Here is an 18,827-nt window from a genome sequence, read left to right on the forward strand (position 1 = left end):
TTTTCTTAAGGCTTTGGTGCCCAATTTTTCTTATTCATAATGACTATGACTGACAAACTCATGAATACCATTTATTTTTCTTTCTGAAAAGAGAGGGCCAAGTCTCTGAAATATACATATTGTTGAAAAGGACACGGAGTCTGTGAAAGAAAGGGTAGGCCCTTCCCTGTCAGGGGAGGGGCTGCTGCCTTGCACTGCAGGCAGCAGGTGAGGAGTTGTCAAGGGGGATCTGTTTGCAACTCCTTGTTTATTCATTTCCCCCATGAACCCAAGTTTTCACGATACTCACTGATTTTGTATATAGAATAATTTCCCATTGCAGCAAAGCCTGAGGAGGAGATCGGATGGACTCATCTCTTTGCTGACCTTTGTCCCTATTTATGATGCCACAAGGTTGTCACAAGGGCTGTGCTAATGCAAACCTGGTCCTCATCTGCCTCCACCCACCCTGGTTGAGTTTACAGACGGAGCACATGGAAAGGAGATGGAAAGGCTCCCCTTGTAGATATTCCAGACAAAGGGAACATTTTAACCAAAAATACTGTTTTCTGTTATACTGTTTCCTGGGGTGAGTGGTCCAATGGCATCTGGCATTCAGCAGGTGCCACACAGTTTGCTGTGCCTTTTACATATTTTCATTGTATCTGAAAAATATGTCCATTCAGTGATTCTGTAAAGTATATGCTATCTTCTGTCTTCTACATGTGTAAACAATACCAGTAACACTATTTGGAAGCGCTGAATCACTTTTTATGGTTTCTTTGTTAGAAATAGTACACATAGGATTTGAAGCCCCATTACTCTGACTCCAAAGTCCATATGTTTATCCTTTTCCAGTGGTGTTTTCCTAAGCCTTTTATACACTGCCTTGCTGAGGCAAAGACTGCAACTTATTTTGATGTATTTGTATAAATAGAAGTAGCTTTGTTATGCACACTTGAGAGTTTTTGATTAAATCTGTAATGTCTCAAGTCTTAAAATACTTAAAAATTGAACTAAAAACATTCCTGACCCCAGTAAATTTCTTCAATTTTTTTTTTCAGCTTGCTGGATTGGTTTGTGGATTCATCATCAAACTGCATACAAGTTTGCATGACCCTGAATTCCTACAGCAGCTGTACACGGTGGGCTTGATAGTGCAGTATGAGGGACTGCTAAGCACATACAGTGAGTATTGCTTTAGTGCAGGTTAAAAATCACGATCCTATTCAGAAGGGTATTTAAACATCACCTTCTCAGGTAATCTTAACAGTAAGTAAACCTTCAGTGTACCAAGTATTGCAAAATTAATGTAACTTTTAGCTTTTGTAGTCATTCACCTTCTCACTTCTTTTGCCTCCCATTATGTTTTGAAAATAGAATTATGGATTATTTCAGATGGACTCCTGAGCAACCATCTGGCCTCCTTTATAATAAAAAAGGCTCTGCCAGAATAGTTTCAGTGAGTGGAGTCTGAGATCTGCACTGTAAGATCTAGAACTGCAGTATTCAACACAAACAGTACACTGAGTTGCATTTGGAGCATTTGAAATGTGTTCATATCAGTATGTTCTAGTCATGCATACTCAAAATCAAAGAGTAGGAAAATTTATGTATATTGATATACAGTTACAATGGCATTTTGGATATACTAGATTAAGTAAATTGTATTGTTAAAATTAATTTATCTGTTTACTTTACTCTTTTAAAAGGATCACAAATAGAAAATGTAACATTTATTTAGTTCACATTCTATTTCTGTTGGATAGTGCTAATATAGAATCTAATTATTTCCTCCTCAGGCTTTATTTGTCAGTATATACTGACCCACGAGCATGTGTCAGTGATCATCAATTCAGCTGTCTCTTTGTTTCTAGAAATAAAATATCAGTCTTATCAAGAAAAGACATCTGCATGATGTTTTGTTTCCTAAAAGGGTTAAAAGTCTCTCTCTGGCTGCTTAGCAAAAGTGTACATTCTTTTTTTCTGAAGGGTGCATTGTCTTGCAGAGTCCATTAAAGGGGGTCCTATTTTATGCTGATGAAAACCTTCAGCCTATGAAGAAAAGTGTGTAGAATGGATTTGCTGTATTCAGAAGCTTGTTCACTAAAATACTAGAACAAATTCCAGCAGAGAAGTATAGTAGCTGGTGACATTTTCTTTAAATAGTATGTTTGTACTGAGACACCTTTTCCTTTGTTTAGGTGATGAAATTGGAATGCTAGAGGACATGGCTGTTGGCATTTCTGATTTGAAGAAAGTAGCATTTAAAATAATTGAAGCCAAATCTAATGATGTCTTGCCAGTTATAACAGGAAGACGGTGAGTGCTACCCATTTCAAAAAGTCGGACGTGTCACACACATAGTATTACCTCATGGCAAAAAAAGGAGCCTAGAAGAATTCAGGTTTCCTTAGAAACTTCTCTTTTGTTCTCTTTTCTTTTGTCTTGGGGAAGGTTTTGAAAAAAGAAAAACTTGTAACAATCTCATAAATGTTTGTACATTATAGTACAGTTAATATGATAATATTCCTCCATGAAATATTAAAAATTTAAAATAATAGCATGCATGAGAAGGAAAATTTTCTCTGTATTCCTACTTATTCTAAAGCTCTCAATGTTTTTACTTTTGTGGGAGTCGTTCAGTTAATAGCTTCATAATTCTTGAGATGACTTCAAATTAAATTCAGTTAAAAGCAGCGTTTTAGGAAAGATCTATTCCCGTGTCAAGGGCATATACCACCATTTTTATTAATTGTTTTTGACAATTCACTCTCAAACTGTGAGATTTCCGAGAAGGATTTTAAATAAATAGCTTAGCAAGTCACTATATGATGGGCAAAATATCAAAAATAATTAAGAGAAATGGTGCTATGTAATGTATAGGTCTGGTAGAAGAATTATATCTTGCAGTGAGTTGTTTCAATTAGAAGTTCTCCAAATTTCAGTCACTGTAATGTTAGCACTTTTACATACTGCATGAAGTTATTTAACATCTGAAACATTCTCAGGTGGCAGTGTACACAAGGGAGAGTACTGGTGAGATAGATAAGAGGTAGTCTAAAGGAAGTTCAGGGTAAATTTTTGTTTTCCTACCTCTGGTAAACATAAAATCATTGTTTTACATTTTTTTGTGAAAGATGCCTAAAGCCATATGGTAGAAAGAAAGCTGAGATGACTGTTTCTTACACACACACACACACACACACGTGCAAAAATCCACACCCTCACAAAACAAAGTTCCTCTCTGGAAATTAATACCAGATTTGTGACGGCAAAAAGGAATGAAATTACTCATACACATAACTGGGAAGTGGTAAATGTACCTCACTGTCATATTGCTGGGAAGTTTATTATTAAAAGTAAAAAACTGTCATTGTCTTCACAGTATTGAAGGGAATCTTACCAGCTCAACTGGTGCAGGCAAAGTGCAGAAAAGTATTTTAGATATAAACTACAACAACATCATTAGGTGACTGAAATTAAAACCACAATTAGATACTAATTTACACTAGATTGAAAAGTCAAATAATAACAAGTATTGAGAGAGATGTGGAAAATCTGAAGCTTTTCATATGTTGCTGGTGCGAATGTAAAACGGAATAGCAATTTTCTAAGCAAGCAATTTGTTTTAATAAAGTTACCATATTACTCTTAAGTCTATTACCAAGACAGAATGAAGCATTCTTCCACACAAAAACTTTGGCCTGAATGTTCATAGCAGCGTTTTTCAGGATAGACCAAATCATGAGATAATCCAAGTCACCATCAACTAGCAAATGAGTAGATGAAATGTGGTATGATGTACCCATACATTATGATACTGCTCTAAGGAAGAAAGAAAAAATCGCTGCGTGGATAACTTGAAAAATTAGATGGAAGTCCAGCTAGAAAAGACTACACTTTGTATGAATCCATTCAGTGAGGTATGCAGAAAAATAAAACCTGTAAAGATTTCCTGGGGCTGATCACGGAAGTGACGTTGATAGAAGCGAGAGCTCTTTCTAAGGTGATAGAAATGTTCTAAAATGTGACTACAGTTATGGATGCACAACTCTGTAAATTCCCTAAAACTCTAAATTATATTCTTAAAATGTGTGCATTTATGTCAGTTATGCCTTAAATAAGCTGAGAAAAAGTTATAACAAAAATTTTATAGTGTACCTCACTGTCAAAGCAACTTTTAAGTATAAGCATTGATACTTCATTATTCTTGAAAGGCTTGAAATGACCATCAGCCTTCTGTTAGTTGGGCAACAGTAAAGGGCATTGAAAGAATTAAACAAGAAAAGTAATGTGTCCATCAATCTGAGGGCAATGCTAACATCCCTGTAGCCGGATTCATGGTCATTGCCAAGACTCTGGTTCACAGCTAAGAAAAAGCAGGTCTGTGAGTCAGTGAGCCTTAGTGCTTAGTGCAGTAGGAAAAAAGTAAAAGATTTTCACAGAGACTCACAATTTCTCCTGTGCTCCTTTTTTGAGTAATGCAGTACAACCCACAACTCTTGCAGTTCTAGAAACACATGGACTTTCCAAATGTCTATGCTAAACTCTTTACCTTTCTATGCTCAGTTCACATGGCATATAAAGTTTCAAAATATACAAGCCACTACTTTGATTGACATATGTTGTGAAGCCTAAATTTTCAACATGAAACATTAAGGGTAATTTTGAGTGGAAATTTTCAATAAAAATGTTTTTCAGTTATATATATTTTTTCAGTTTTATATAGATAGATAGATATAGATATATACACATGTATGCAAAATGAGCGAGATTCCAAAAGGTTACTTCTTAAATGATTAAGCCATTTCATTTTCTTCAAGCCATTACAAACAGGGTGATTCATCAATAATAATAGCAATTGGGCTATGCCAAGAAATATTATAAATGATTTGGTTTATTAGGCTTCCCTGTGTTATAAAATCTATTATTAAATCACTTATTCTTGAGACTGATGGGATTTTTAAAATATCAAGAAAGCAAACATTGAGACTACCTATGTGCACAGCCTTAAGTATTTTTAAAAAATGAACCAAATATGCCTCCTTTCCTCATGGAGCTAAAAAGTCATGTAAAGAAATCAAACGTGAACAAATCTTTAAATTCTTCTTGCCACCTAACTCCGTAATGAAATTACAGAATATTTCTTGAGTGAATGAATAGAAAATAAGTACACGGCAGCCAAAGACTCCATCCGTGCAATATTCCATGCTTTGTTATTTCTTTCCAATGAACCCAAAAGGACAGGAAATAGATGCGATAATAGATAATAGATGCGATAATAGATAATAGATGCGATAATAGATGCGATAATAGATAATAGATGCGATAATAGATGCGATAATAGATCCCTCCTTACCTCTGTCCCTTCCCTTCCTCAGCGAGAACTACGTGGTAGAGGTGAAGCTTCCGGCCACAATGTTTGAGTCGCTCCCTTTGCAGATCAGAGAAGGACAGTTGGTGCACGTCTATCCAGTACTTTTTAATGTTGGAATTAATGAACAGCAAACTCTCGCTGAGAGGTAAGCTTTGGGTATAAGGATATTATTGAGTTTTTCCTTTTTTCATTTTAAAGAAATGCTGAAAAACCCCATGTTTCTGCAGGTAGACAAACTTAAAAGGCATTTCCTTTTTAATCAGTAACAAAGTATTTGATATATGAAGGGAAATATTTATATTTAAGGAATTCTGGCCCAAATCAAATTTAAGTGTGTCCATGACACTGAGGAAAATACTGATGTCAATGCCCCAGTATTATCTTTATTTTCATTTCCAAACACCTACCTTTGTATCAAATTTTAGTAATTTTACGTTCATGTATGTGAATTAAATACACGGAAAATTAAAATTTAATTTTGTGGACCTAAAGTACAGTCCATTTTTCTCTTTTGTTTCTGTTATTCTAATAGCTACTCTGGGATAATGTTGACACACTTTTTAAAATGACTTTCTCAAACAATAAATAATTGTTGACCCCATTCCTGAGGTCATTGTCAATAAAACACTTATATGATCACAGAATTTAATTTTTGCATCTTATGTCGTTCATATGTGGAGACTATAAATCGTGTAAAGAACAGTTGAAATTTCTAGAACACAGTCTTAAACAATTTTAGAGAGAGAACTTATCATCTAGCTGGAGAAGCTCACCCATAGACAAATTTTGGAGAGGCTGATAGTCTTTGCTAATTAAAATGCTTTCTTCTGTACAATTCATTTGCCACTGTCTCTTTCCTGTTAGGGAGTTTTAAAGTACAATGCTTATTCCTTGCCATGACTTGTTAAGTGTATATTACCTCTTTACTACTGTCTTTTACTAAAATAAAACTCCTTAGTTATAATCCTATAGAATTTCAAAGATGCGCAAAATGCCTATTTTCATCTATTATTTTCTAACTTTTTGTTCTCCTATTCATCTTCCCCCAAAGATATTTTCTGGACAACAAGGTTTTTATCCTTCTTATCTGTCAGTAAACAAGTCATTGATGAAGCTGTGTGTTATAGATAGAATTCCAAACCATGTCACAGTTATTAGTCCTTTTTATTATAGTGTACACAAATCACAATATAATTGTACTCATTACATTGTACAGGAAGTTTTCTGTGACAAATAAGTACTTCTGAAATCAGTAGCAAAGATGAAATTACATTACAATTCTCCCTGTCTATCTATCTATCTATCTATCTATCTATCTATCCATCTATCATCTATCTCTTACACTCACAGCAAATTTAGTGTTCACAGTGACTGATATCCCAGAACATGAATTGTTCAACGTGGGCAGAAGGGTATGATGGCACTAAAGTTGTGTCCTCTTTGGTACATTAGATCACCTAGAGGTTGCATTAATGAGCTAAAGCTTGTGAGTGTGACCTTGAGAGAGATGGGACACACTGCTATGTCCTTCCAGGGACTAGTTGGCCTTTTCAAGGACTGTCTAGTGTTCAGATTGGACTAATTTGCATCATTCATGTCACTGTGACTCTTGCCGTTGTCAGTCACTTTACTGAAAGTATCTTTCCTTTCCTTCTCATCTCGCTTGCACATCAAAATGCATTTTTTCATACCTGCCAGCTATATGAAACACACACTTGAAAAGGGGGCAAAATGGCAGGCTAAGGAAAAGTGCTGAGGGAAGCAGGAGGGCTGAGCTTGAACAGCACTCTGAGAACCAATACTGATCTGAGCAGATCACTTCTTCTCTATTCTCTGCTCCTCTGTTTTCTGGTTCAGAATTTTGAGCTTTCCCAGGAAACATCTGCGTGAGGCATCCTGCTCTGTCTAGTTGCAATATTTACTGCATATTCACCTGAAAGCAAAACATATTGTATGCAACTATTCTTCAACAGTGTAATGCTAATTCTATTGGTCAGTTTGGGTCGCTCTTTCAAAAGACCATGGACTAAGTAGGTGACTTAGAAACAATAACAAAAAAAGTATTTCTCATCATTGATGAGGCTGGAAAGTCAAAGAGTGCAGTGACAGCTGATTCAGTTTCTGGTGAGGGCTCCTTCCCGGCTCACAGGTGGCCAACCTTGTTATTCCCAGTGTGTGCTCACATGACCTTGTGCACATGAGGGGGTTGGGGAGACTATGTAGAGTCACTTCTCACAAGGATGTTAATCCTGTAGGATCAGAGCCTGCTCTCACAACCTCATTTAACTTTGGTGTTTCCTCAGAGCCCCCTTCACTAAATGCTATAACCGTGGGGATTAGAGGTTCAGCTCATAAATTTTCTGAGGAAAGATATTTAGTGCACATCCCTATGTGGCTTCAGCAAAGGTGTTATTTTTTAAAGATTCCTTGACTGATCAATATTGCATGTCTCTATCTGTTTTCATGAGAAACCACTTTGAAGATATCAATATGTAATAATACAACAAGCATTGTTAATTTCCTACCACTTTGTTTGTAACTCTGTATTGTCTGTACTGTTCTTTTGCTATTTTGTAAAAAGTTGTCTGTCTGTTAATGTGTTCCTCCTTTTATTTTTAAAATAAAAAAAGATTCTGGTTGATTAAAGATTCTAATGGATCATAAGGAATACATTTTAAATCTAGTAAAACTCTTGTAGAGATTTTCCTGGAATGATCTTCCAGGATTCCACAATCAACTTAATGTAGATATTGAACACAGGTTAGACAAGGCATTGCTCTTCCAAGCTACAAGACATAAGGAGAACGAAGGTGACAAGAAGTCCGCAGTAATCAGACAGGATGAGTACAGGAAAGAAAATGATTCCTGAATGGGAAATGAGTTCATGGGGCAGGTCTCAGAGAGGAGGTGAGTCTTTCATTGGCTTTGAAAGAGGAATAGGAATTAATTTAGCCAAGAAGGAAGGTAAGACATTCTAGTCAGAGGAGAAACATGTGTCAGAATTCTTAAAAAAATTAAAATACAGCTGGTAAAAGAAAAGTGTATAACTATATTCTCACAAGCGTCTTTGGAGGCCTTTGTATGGAGTTAAATGTTAAACTAAGGGGAAAACGCTGTCTTTATGGAAAGTGGAAAAATCACTGAAGTTCGGCGAGCTGATATGATGAAATGTGGGTTAGGTTAACTTTACCAAGATTTCATTTGTGCATAGTACAATAGCTACTACACAGTTGTTATTGAATAAATATTTGTTGAGAGAGTGAACTATGTGAACATATTATACAGGGTAAGCTGAAAGGGAAGGAAGCTAGACACATAGCTTTAGAGTATGTGGGCAGCTCTAGGAGAGTAAATATGTAATAGTAGTAGTGGTAAAGAAAAAAAGAATGAAGTAAGACCAGAAGTTTTAAAAGATCAATAAATTGTGAGAAAAAGTCTAGAGTGGTGCCTCATCTTTGAACCTATGTAATGACAAAACTGGGGGCAAGCTCTGAAATTATCCATACAAAGAAGTGGTTTCAGTTTTTGGTTTTCTTCCAGTTCAAGTTTGGGGGACAAATCACACTGAAATATAAACTAACATTTGCACATACAGACTCGGATGGAAATCAGGACCAGAGACCACTTATACAGAATTGTTTTACAGAAAGACAAAGGGACTCTTAAGTTTGAAATAGGGAATTGTCCAAGAGAAGACAGCCCTCAGTGATATGTAGGAAGAAAATGTTTTCTGAAAGAGGAGATAGAAGGCAGCGGTATAGAAGTCGAGGCCTTCGTGGGCAGAAGAAAAATGTCTGCAAAAGTGAACCACTACGAGGGTTGTGGAGCTGTACTTGTACCTACAGCCACCAACAGTGTGATGAGTGTGTGCACTGCAGTGTGCAGTCCTGGACTTCTTGAGCCCTCCCCAAGCTCCATGGCTACAGAGAAGGATTTAAGAGACACAAAGTGACAGAGAGTTTTCTATACATGCAGAACTGGAGCCCTGCAGAGGAGGTATAGTGTGGGGCAAGAAATGTGATTTTACCTAAGTATTAATTATGCACACACGGGGGGTGATGTTTGACATTCGATGTATTATTTACATTCACATTTGATGATAGGAGATGATCTGGGTATTGTTAGAAAAGATAGGTCAAATCTGGACCAGTGGAGATGGGAATTTGTTTAAAATCACCATGGTGCAATGTTGCTTAAAAACCCAAAGACTCTTCCTTAGGAGATTATTGCCATCCATTTAAAAAGACAAGGCAAGACAAAAGTATTACTTTTTAGAGCTTTTATAAACTTATCATGGCTTTCTTTTTTTTCTGTTTGTTAGGTTTGGTGATGTTTCTTTGCAAGAAAGTATTAATCAGGAAAATTTTGAACTCCTTAAAGAATATTACACAGTATTTATGGAAAAGATGCCTCCTGATTGTAAGTATATGAGTTCAAGAAAATAGTAACAACAATTTCTTGATTACAAATCTAGAGGAGAGGTTAGGCAGTGAAGTCAGTGACTGAAGAAGTATACGATGTGATATGAAAAGAACTTTGAGATTATTTGACTGCCACGCTAGTGGGTCAGTGCCTGCCTCATTACCTTGACTGCACTCTAGAATGTGTCCCACTGTTCACAGTGGATCTTGGAAAATGCCAAAAATTAAAACTATGGAACTTATTGTTAGAAATGTCAAGTGAGAGCAGTAAAAAGTTGTGTAACTCTTTACCACGTAAAACACTTTAAATTACACTTGTCTCCAATTTGTGAAATATATCAGACATGTACATGTATGAAAGGAAAATCAAATAGAATACTAGTTACATGATGGGGTATTAAGGAATGTAAATGAAAATAACAATTTATTGTATACACCTATTGCAATATCATTTGTGAAAAATTCAACGCATCCAAGCCTCTAAACATGTTTTACACTTTTGTAATATTTTTCCTCTTGTTCAGTGTTCTACAGCTCTTTCTCCCCCACTACTAAGTAGATAAAATTTAGGTACTACAAATCAGAGAATTAGGAATGTTCAGAGTTTATCTACAAATAATATAAGTATGCTGAGATCTTGAGATATTCACAGTGATTGCAAGTTAGGGTTTTTTTTTTTGCAAGCTAAGATTTAATAAAGTAGGAAATTCTGTAATATTTTTATTACAGAAAGCTCTAATCAAACTCTATCTGTTATGTAACTATGAGTAATTTGCTACCTGATCTATATATCTGATATGAGGTTTGAAATTTCTTAGATGGCAGTGTATTTAAAACATTTCATAACCTAATGAACGTTGTATCAAAATATAGTGTCATATGTGTACAGATATATTGAAATTTTTATTTGTAATATTTATATTGTGTTTTTTCTATTATTTTATTTCACATCAAATATTATGCTTTGCCAAAATGAAACTAAGCAGGTGGAGAGTCTTCAGCAAACAGCCTATTCTGAATTTGAAGTTTTGTTAATTACCTTAAAAATTGCTAATATATGTAAGCAAAAGTATATTATATTAGTAATGATTGAAGTTTATTGCAGTATGAATGTTAGCGGGTTTTTTTCCTAAAAGTTACTTGTACTTTGTGAGTAAGCCTCAGAATTTTTATCAACAACTTAATTTCTGTTTTTATTGGTTTTTGAATACTGTGTGTGAGAGCCTGTCAGCAGTGCCTCAGCCCTCACTGCAGATCTACTAAACTCGCCAGAAATCCACATTTCCATAAGCTTTCCAAGTGACTTCTGATGCATACTAGTGTTAGAAGACACTAACACGCCATCCTTATTCAAAACAGGTTATATTAAAACAGGTTTTTGGCGAGGTTTGTGAAGGGTCTATACTAAAAATAATCATGTCATCTAAAGTAGAAATACGCCAAAGTACTTTCTGAAGTATTGCTTGAGGTAAGAAATGCAAAATAATTACATATTCAAGTGACCTGAACATTGCATTAAAACAAATGTTTAAAATTTTTAATAATATGAAGTATATTTCATAGTATCAGTTAAATAGAGCTGTCCCTTGGTATTGATGGATTGGTTCAAGGATAGATACCAAAATACACAGTTGCTCAAGCCCCTATAGAAATTGGGGCAGTATTTGCATATAACCTAGGTACATCATGCTATAGTCTTTAAATGATATCCAGATTACATACTTACAAAATGTACTCGAACCTGAATTCTATCTAAATAGTTGTTATGTTACATTTTTTGTATGTAGTAATGACAGTCTCTACATGTTCAGGACAGCTGCAGTAATTTTTTCTGAATATTTTTTATCTGCAGTTCCTTAGATCCATGGATGTGGAACCCATGGATATGAACAGTTAGATACATAACCAAATGTCTTTAGAAACTTAAACATATAAATTTATTCATTGAAGAAGAGGGCTTTTTAAATAAAACCAGCTGCATTTTATCAATTGGACAATTGTCTTAATATATCAGATTTTTCCAATTTTGTTCCCTAAAAATTTAAGATAAAATTACTGTAGATTTGCTACAGAATGGAGTTGTAGTATGGCTCTATTATACTTTATAACATAAATACAAATTTAACCTGTACAATTATACCAGCATATACTGTATTATGTCTCTTGTAGAAGCGTTGCAACCCAAAGCATAATTTGGGTTGCATTCCAGCATGCAAAAATTCTTAAAGCTTTCTGACACATGTAAATAAAGGTTAGGTTATTTGCTAAGAAGGAGCTACAATGCAATCCAAAAAATCTATTACTTTTCTTTTATATGTACAATCAAAGATAGTTTATGGCAGTGTTAAAGGACACATTAAGATCACTACATGAATTAATCTACTGTGAATGCACTGCATGTTAATTTACAAACCTTGTTTTCAAACAATTTACAAATGAGTTAGTTGTGTACTATATGGGGTTTTTTGTTGTTGTTTTTGGGGTCTCACTATGCAGTTGAAGCTGGCTTTGAGCTCACTCTGTAGCGCAGGCTGGTCTTGACTTGCAACCATCCTTCTGCTTCATCCTCCTGAGTGCTGGGATTACAGGTGTGCTCCACTGCTCCCACATAGTTTATGTTTTTTTTTTTTTTATTTTAAAAGTAAAAAAAATGAAAACATATTAACAGACAACCATTTACAAAGTATCACAAAACAGTACAAGCAACACTGAACTACATACAAGGTGACAGGGAATTAACAATGGTTGTTGTTTTACATATTGATAATTCAAAGTGATTACTCAAGAAAACAAATATAGACATGCAAGACTAATCAAATAATTAATCCTTAACTGTTTCTTTCAATGAAGCAATATAAGTCAGTGGTACAACTATGTTAGCTATCCTGTCTATATATATATACTTACTTTTTCCCTTTTTCCTTTTCTCTTTTCCCTCATCCCACTTGCTATTTACTTTTGAACAGTTTCCTTTTATTCCACAATGTTTATCATGCCCCCTAATTTTTATTCACTCTTTCAGGTTCTTACACTAGTGAGACAATATGCTGCTTACACATGCAGATCTGATTTATTTCACTTATGAGTATGATCTCTAGTTGAGGTTAAATATTCCCTGAAGATTTTTTTTTTAATGCAACGACGTGACTAATAAATTTGCTCTATCAAGACTTCATCCTAAGTATTGATTTCTATCAAATAATTTTTATGTTTTTACTTTTTGAATATAGAAAATGTTATGGGCTAAAACACACATATCTGCAACACATTCTCTAGTTCCATTATGTGTATAATAGTTTTCATCAGTAGTCTGAATTTAGTCTTCTACAAATATGGAATAGTTTCATTTTAGTAACTGTTACCAACTTTACTGAACATTCACCTTTTAGGAATGATAATTGAATAGAGGAATGTAGAATTAAAAATTGCCCATCAACAGTATCAAAGGCTCTTTCAGTATGTTCAGCATGCGCTATTGATTTATAGACTAATCTATTTAAAAACTCAATGTTGATGGGATAAACATTACTTGGAGTTAGATGTTATGCTCTCACTCTCATCTCCTTTCAGCTGTGGAAAGACACAGCTGTGGAAGGCTGGGTAGAGCAGGGTGACTTTTGTGTCTCTCCTGAAGGATTCGTGGTATCTTGAATTGGGAGGTGCCCATCACAGAGAAAGCAAATGTAGAAATCCTAAGAGTGGGCAGTCCCTTTCCTGGACACTTTGTGAAATTGAGATCAGAAAGTACTCTTCCTGACTACTCCACCTTGACTCCTGGATTTCCCTGTACTGATTCTTTTTACCTGGTGATGCAACTCTCAGACAATTCTCCCTACACTGAATCTGAGGGACAGTAGATCTTTGAGAGCTACGTGTTTTCCATTGGGCCTTGCCTGTGATTTTCACTGGCCCCTTTCATCAAGCAGGAAGATTCCCCTGGGCAGGTATTTGTGTTTCTTGCTTCTCTGATCTTCCCTTTGGATGTGATGATCTCAGACATCTTTCAAGTCCTCTTTCTTGCATCCTCAAAGCATTAAAATGGTTCATTTATGCATTAGGAATAAAATAATTGGCAGAAGACTTCTGTAAATCGCTAGCACAAATGAGCCCACACTTCACAGGCACTGTCACACCTCTCATGTAATTCAGAAGCTTTGGGAGAAGGGGCCGATACAGCCCCTGTCTCTCTCTGTGTTGTGGTTTAGATCCAAAATGTCCCTGTGTGGCCTAGTTGACAGGGGCAGGTAACTGTGGAGATAACCTAAAAAGAAGTATTATTGTCTGTGGTTTCTCCCTTCTCACTGCTTCCTGGCTACCATGGCTTGAGCTTCTTTCCTCCCCCATAATCTTACACCATGCTATTTCTGGCCTAAAGCCAAATGACCATGGACTGAGCATACTGAACCTGTGAGCCAAAATAAACTTCTCTTCCTTTAAACTGTGGATGCCAAATACTTTGTCCCAGTGACAAGAAAGCTGAATCACGTACTTGTTTTTAAGGGAAAAGGGGTAAACCATCAATTTACTACATCCATACTTACCATTATTTCACTAATAATAATGCTCAGATATAATTCCCTTTACCAAAAAAGACATATTGCCATACATGTTCATTGAAATGCTACCATTTATTGACTCCTTTGGTTGTACAGTAAAGATGGGCTCTGGAGCACTGTGGGATAAGAAGAAAAACACAGGCAGGGCTTTTTTCAGCTGTTCTAAAGGTTTTTGCAAAATTTGACATGCCTGTGTTTTACATATAGTATTTCTTCCACTACAGCAATAAGGATTGCATACCAAATACATTTTAGAAAAAGACCTACTAGAACGTTATCATATATTTCATTCTATAAATGCAATTTTGGCTGGAAGTCCACATTCAATTTAGCAGACACTGGTGGATACAATATTACTTATAAAACTCAGTGCCAGTCACTGGAGATGATGAAGATGAATCACACTGTGCTCCTGGTAGCTTGCAACTCACTGACTTAGTGCAATCAAGGAACAATCTGCATTAGCTTGAAACCTCTTTCCACTAGGATAGTTACTATTTAGCAGTGTTGATTTTTTTCCTGAATAATTTAGTTTTATTGTTTTTGCTGTTGTTGTTTGAAGAGCTTTACTTTCTCCCTGATCACTTCTGATATTTCTAGCATTGTCACAGCTTTCCCTTTAGCACTATAGAAAACAAAGGTATCTATGCATTCATTCCACTGACAAAACTAGGAAAATAAACGTCTAATATTTTATGGGTAATTAATTTTAGGTGAATTATTTGAATAGTTTTCCACATAGTCCACATAAAAATAAGAAAGCAGACATCTCAAGAGGGGGCTATCCACAACTACAAAAAAGAAGCATTAAAGAAGGACCCACAATAGAGTAGAGAAGTTATTCCAGATTGAAACAAAGTGTAGCTAAATAAGAGGAATATCTCCTAGGAGAAGGTGAACAAAAACGTCTAATGTGTTGAGCAAGATTAAAAATGAGAATTAAATAGATGCTACTGGATGTGGTTGTTTTGAATCACTGAGGACATTTGATGGAATATTTTTAATGAAAATGTGTGAGGGGCTGGGGATTTAGCTCAGTGGCAAAGCGCCTGCCTGGCAAGCGCAAGGTCGTGAGTTCGGTTCCCGGTACTGGACAAAAACCAAAAACCAAAAAAAAAAAGAAAATGTGTGAAATGTGACCACATTATAACCTAAGGGACTGAGTTTTCTTCCCCTCTGGTTTTGAAAATAAGGTAGGGACCAAAAGATACAGGGAGAGGGTAGGCAGGAGAGAGGAACGGGATGTAAAAAGAATTAAGATGTGTTCTGTACATGCACCAGCTCCCCAGAATGAATGTAATTCTGATGTCCTGCAAACATGTACTAATAATAATTCAGATTAAATAAAAAAGTAGAGAGACATAGTGAAAAGCACACCCTCAGAAAACTTAACTATGAACACAAAAAGAGAAATTAAAAGGTATGATGAGAGCAACTGAATGAAGTGAAAGGAGTTTTCACCTTGGATTGTCTTTAGTTTTCCAAGGTGGTATGCTGGACACATGCTTACAGGCAGAAGTTTCAGGGTGGCCTGCTCTTGGGTCTTGCCGAGAGGTCCTGGGGGAGACCACAATGGTATAGCCCATAGAACTACCCAGAAAGTCAACAAGGAGCCCCAAGAGAGAGCAGAGTATAAGGCCTCCTATGTGAATCAGAATCTCAGACTTGCTTAACTGACAGGGAATAAGGTAGGATTCTGGCTTTTAAAAAAGAGGACACCCCTCCCTTAGTGCACCTGGCTGAGGCCCCTGAAACAAGTGAAGAACTCCAATAGAAGGTCACAATCAACTCTGAAATGCTATTATTCTGCATATAAATGGTTTTGAAAGGTACAAACTGTGGTTTGGAGTTGGTCTAAAACCGTGCTGCTGTGCCTCGGAAAACTTTACTTACATCTACTTTTAAACTTTAAAAATGAGATCAACCATGGCTCTCCCTGTTTACTTCTTTTAACATAATTATTAAAATATATGTCTTAAATATAATTTGTGCAAGTTTTATGTGCATATAAAAAATCTAATGCTTAGTTTTATGGAACTGTGAGCAAAGTTCAGCTTACTCAGGTGAGAATAATTTGTGTCCTTGGAACTTATACTTTCAGTGAGCTTTTATTCTGTTTTTCTTTTTTCTTTTTTTTTTTCCCCCAGCCTGGGGGTTCACACATGCTGGACAGGTGCTCTACCACTGTTACACCCCCTAACCCCTTAGTTAGCATTTTCTGTTTTTAGTATTTCATTTTATTTTAGCTTTCATTTAAAAAAATAGATCAATAGAACAAAATTGGTTTAGGTCAGGATAAAATTAGAAATTTTTAATAAATATAGAATGTAAAATGACTTGAAATTTACAGAAAATAACAGGACTCTGTTGGGACAAATAAAACTTCAAATAAGAGAATTTAACAGAGTAGATGAAAAAGAAGAGCTTAAGTGTAAGTAAAACATGGACTAACTAAAGTTGGATATTATAGATCAAAGTGTTGGACAACACACTCTTACTGCCTAATTTGCCTTTTTAAATATTGCCATGCAGCCTTTGAAAATGCAGCAAGTTTTTCAAACAGAAGACAGAACTCAATAATAAATTAAAAGTGATTTTTTCCCAAACAAGATAATGCTTTCCTGAATAAAAGAACTAGAGTTTGTTTCCAAAGGGGATGAAAAAATAGATCTGCTGAGACATCTTTCAGAACTGTGCTGTATGCAAAATAAAATTACAAACTGATATACGTAAGAATGTTGCTGAAAAACAGAAAATTCACTACAATATTTGTAACATGAAAAAGATCCGCACTAGGCTTTGACTAACTCCTGTAGCATGTCCTGTTGTTACACTCACTCTACTGCCTAGTGCCATGGAGGCATCGCACGTAGTAGCACATTTCTTTTATTCTAAATGGATGCAGTCATCTGAAGAGCATGAGTTCCTGGTATATAGCTGGTATACACACCCAACAGAGTTGTGCTACATTTGCTCTGTAAACAATACAAATTAAGAGCTTTCCTTCAGCTATGATAATCTAATGAGCTTTGTCACAGACCAGAAAATATTTGGATGAATCCATGCTGATGGCACTGGCTATATGTCCTGTCTAGCTGGGCAATGGTCCATACATAGAAAGGGCACATCTGAATACCTGTCCACTTCATAGAGTCCACACATGTTGACACAAAAAGTATACCTCACTTCCACCGTGGTTTTAATGTGCGTCTTTTGTGTATTTCTTGTTCCTGATTTTCAGAGCTCTCTATCATCAGAAACTACCACTGTTTCTATATTACTTTTCCCACTGCTGAGACAAAATGCACACTACCCACTACTTAAAGGAAGTCTAGTTTCATTTGGCTCATTGTCTTGGGAGATTCAGTACCCGGTTGGCTGAGGACATGAATAACATAGCAGAGCAGGTGGCAGAGCAAAGCTGCTCAGTTCATGGAGACCAAGAAGCAGAACAGTAGAACTGTGGCAGAGAGGAGAAGGTGAAAGACGAGATACTCACCTCAAGGTCCACATCCCCCTGATCCACCCAGACAGAAGTATGCTCCACCAATCCGGGGCCAGCTCCAAGCAAACCAAATTGACAAGCTTCACCATCACACACCTTGAGCTTGTTTCCCCAGACCTCACTGGGCTCTTAAAATGACTTAAATGTATAAGGTGAGGAAATGATTGAGGCACATATATTTCAAAGGATACACACACACACACACACACACACACACACACCCCAACATATCACTAATGATCTTTAAACAATCTGAACATTTCTCATCAGTGAAGAGATGTCCTGTGATAGATTAAATATGTTCCATTCTCACACATAAAATACTTGATTTCCTCTGAACAACTCACATTTACACAAAGACTTTTTCTGGCTTGTTGGAAGAGCTTCTCAACATTACAAGACAGGGCTTCAGAACATACCTTTTTATTCTGTCCAGAGTTTCAAAGCTGTGGGTAACGCAAGGCACTCTTACAGTCTATCCCCTCATCACCTATCACTTCGTCTCTTTTCCAAATGTCCCTTTTCTCTTTACTTCCTTCTCACTGTCTACAAATTTCAGGGAAGAAGTCAAGCAGTGAAAGAAGGGTTTCCCCTCCCACAGGATCAGGTAGATGAGGGCAGCTGTGTTAGACAGGTTATCCTAAGCTAGACTGTCCTGTGATAAAATAAAAGTAATACCAAATTCTCAGTGGCTACATTCCTGAGGCCTCGCTCTGGAACACCAGAATTGTAGGGATTTGCAACTTAAGTTGAGGTTGATGAAATCACCCAGAGTTGGACACTAGCTACTAACCTGGGTTCTGAGTAGGCTGAATGTAGTGTCACCAAAGGACAAAAGCAGAGGCCACCTAGCTGGACCTAAATTCTTGGTGGCAACTGGGCACTATGAGCTTGAACCTTGGGCAGAAAAGTTGTCCAGTTGGAACTGAGGCCATGAGAATAGATGACAACTCCTAGAGACACCAGAAACAGTCTGGAGGAAATGT

General features: G+C 36.3%; 1 protein-coding gene across 3 annotated transcripts in view; it reads left to right on the forward strand.

The window, feature by feature from the left end:
• The window catches only part of Inpp4b (inositol polyphosphate-4-phosphatase, type II, 105kDa), a 353,691-nt gene that overhangs the window by 270,960 nt on the left and 63,904 nt on the right, over window positions 1-18,827 (forward strand). For all 3 annotated transcript variants that reach the window (XM_005400857.2, XM_005400855.1, XM_005400858.2), the window contains 4 exons: window positions 1,044-1,167; window positions 2,184-2,301; window positions 5,364-5,504; window positions 9,681-9,778. In XM_005400857.2, coding sequence (XP_005400914.1) covers window positions 1,044-1,167; window positions 2,184-2,301; window positions 5,364-5,504; window positions 9,681-9,778 — 481 coding nt within the window. The remainder of the gene's footprint in view (window positions 1-1,043; window positions 1,168-2,183; window positions 2,302-5,363; window positions 5,505-9,680; window positions 9,779-18,827) is intronic.

The sequence above is a fragment of the Chinchilla lanigera genome, unplaced genomic scaffold (assembly GCF_000276665.1).
Source record: "Chinchilla lanigera isolate Chin_1 unplaced genomic scaffold, ChiLan1.0 scaffold00070, whole genome shotgun sequence".
Taxonomy (NCBI): Eukaryota; Metazoa; Chordata; class Mammalia; order Rodentia; family Chinchillidae; genus Chinchilla; species Chinchilla lanigera.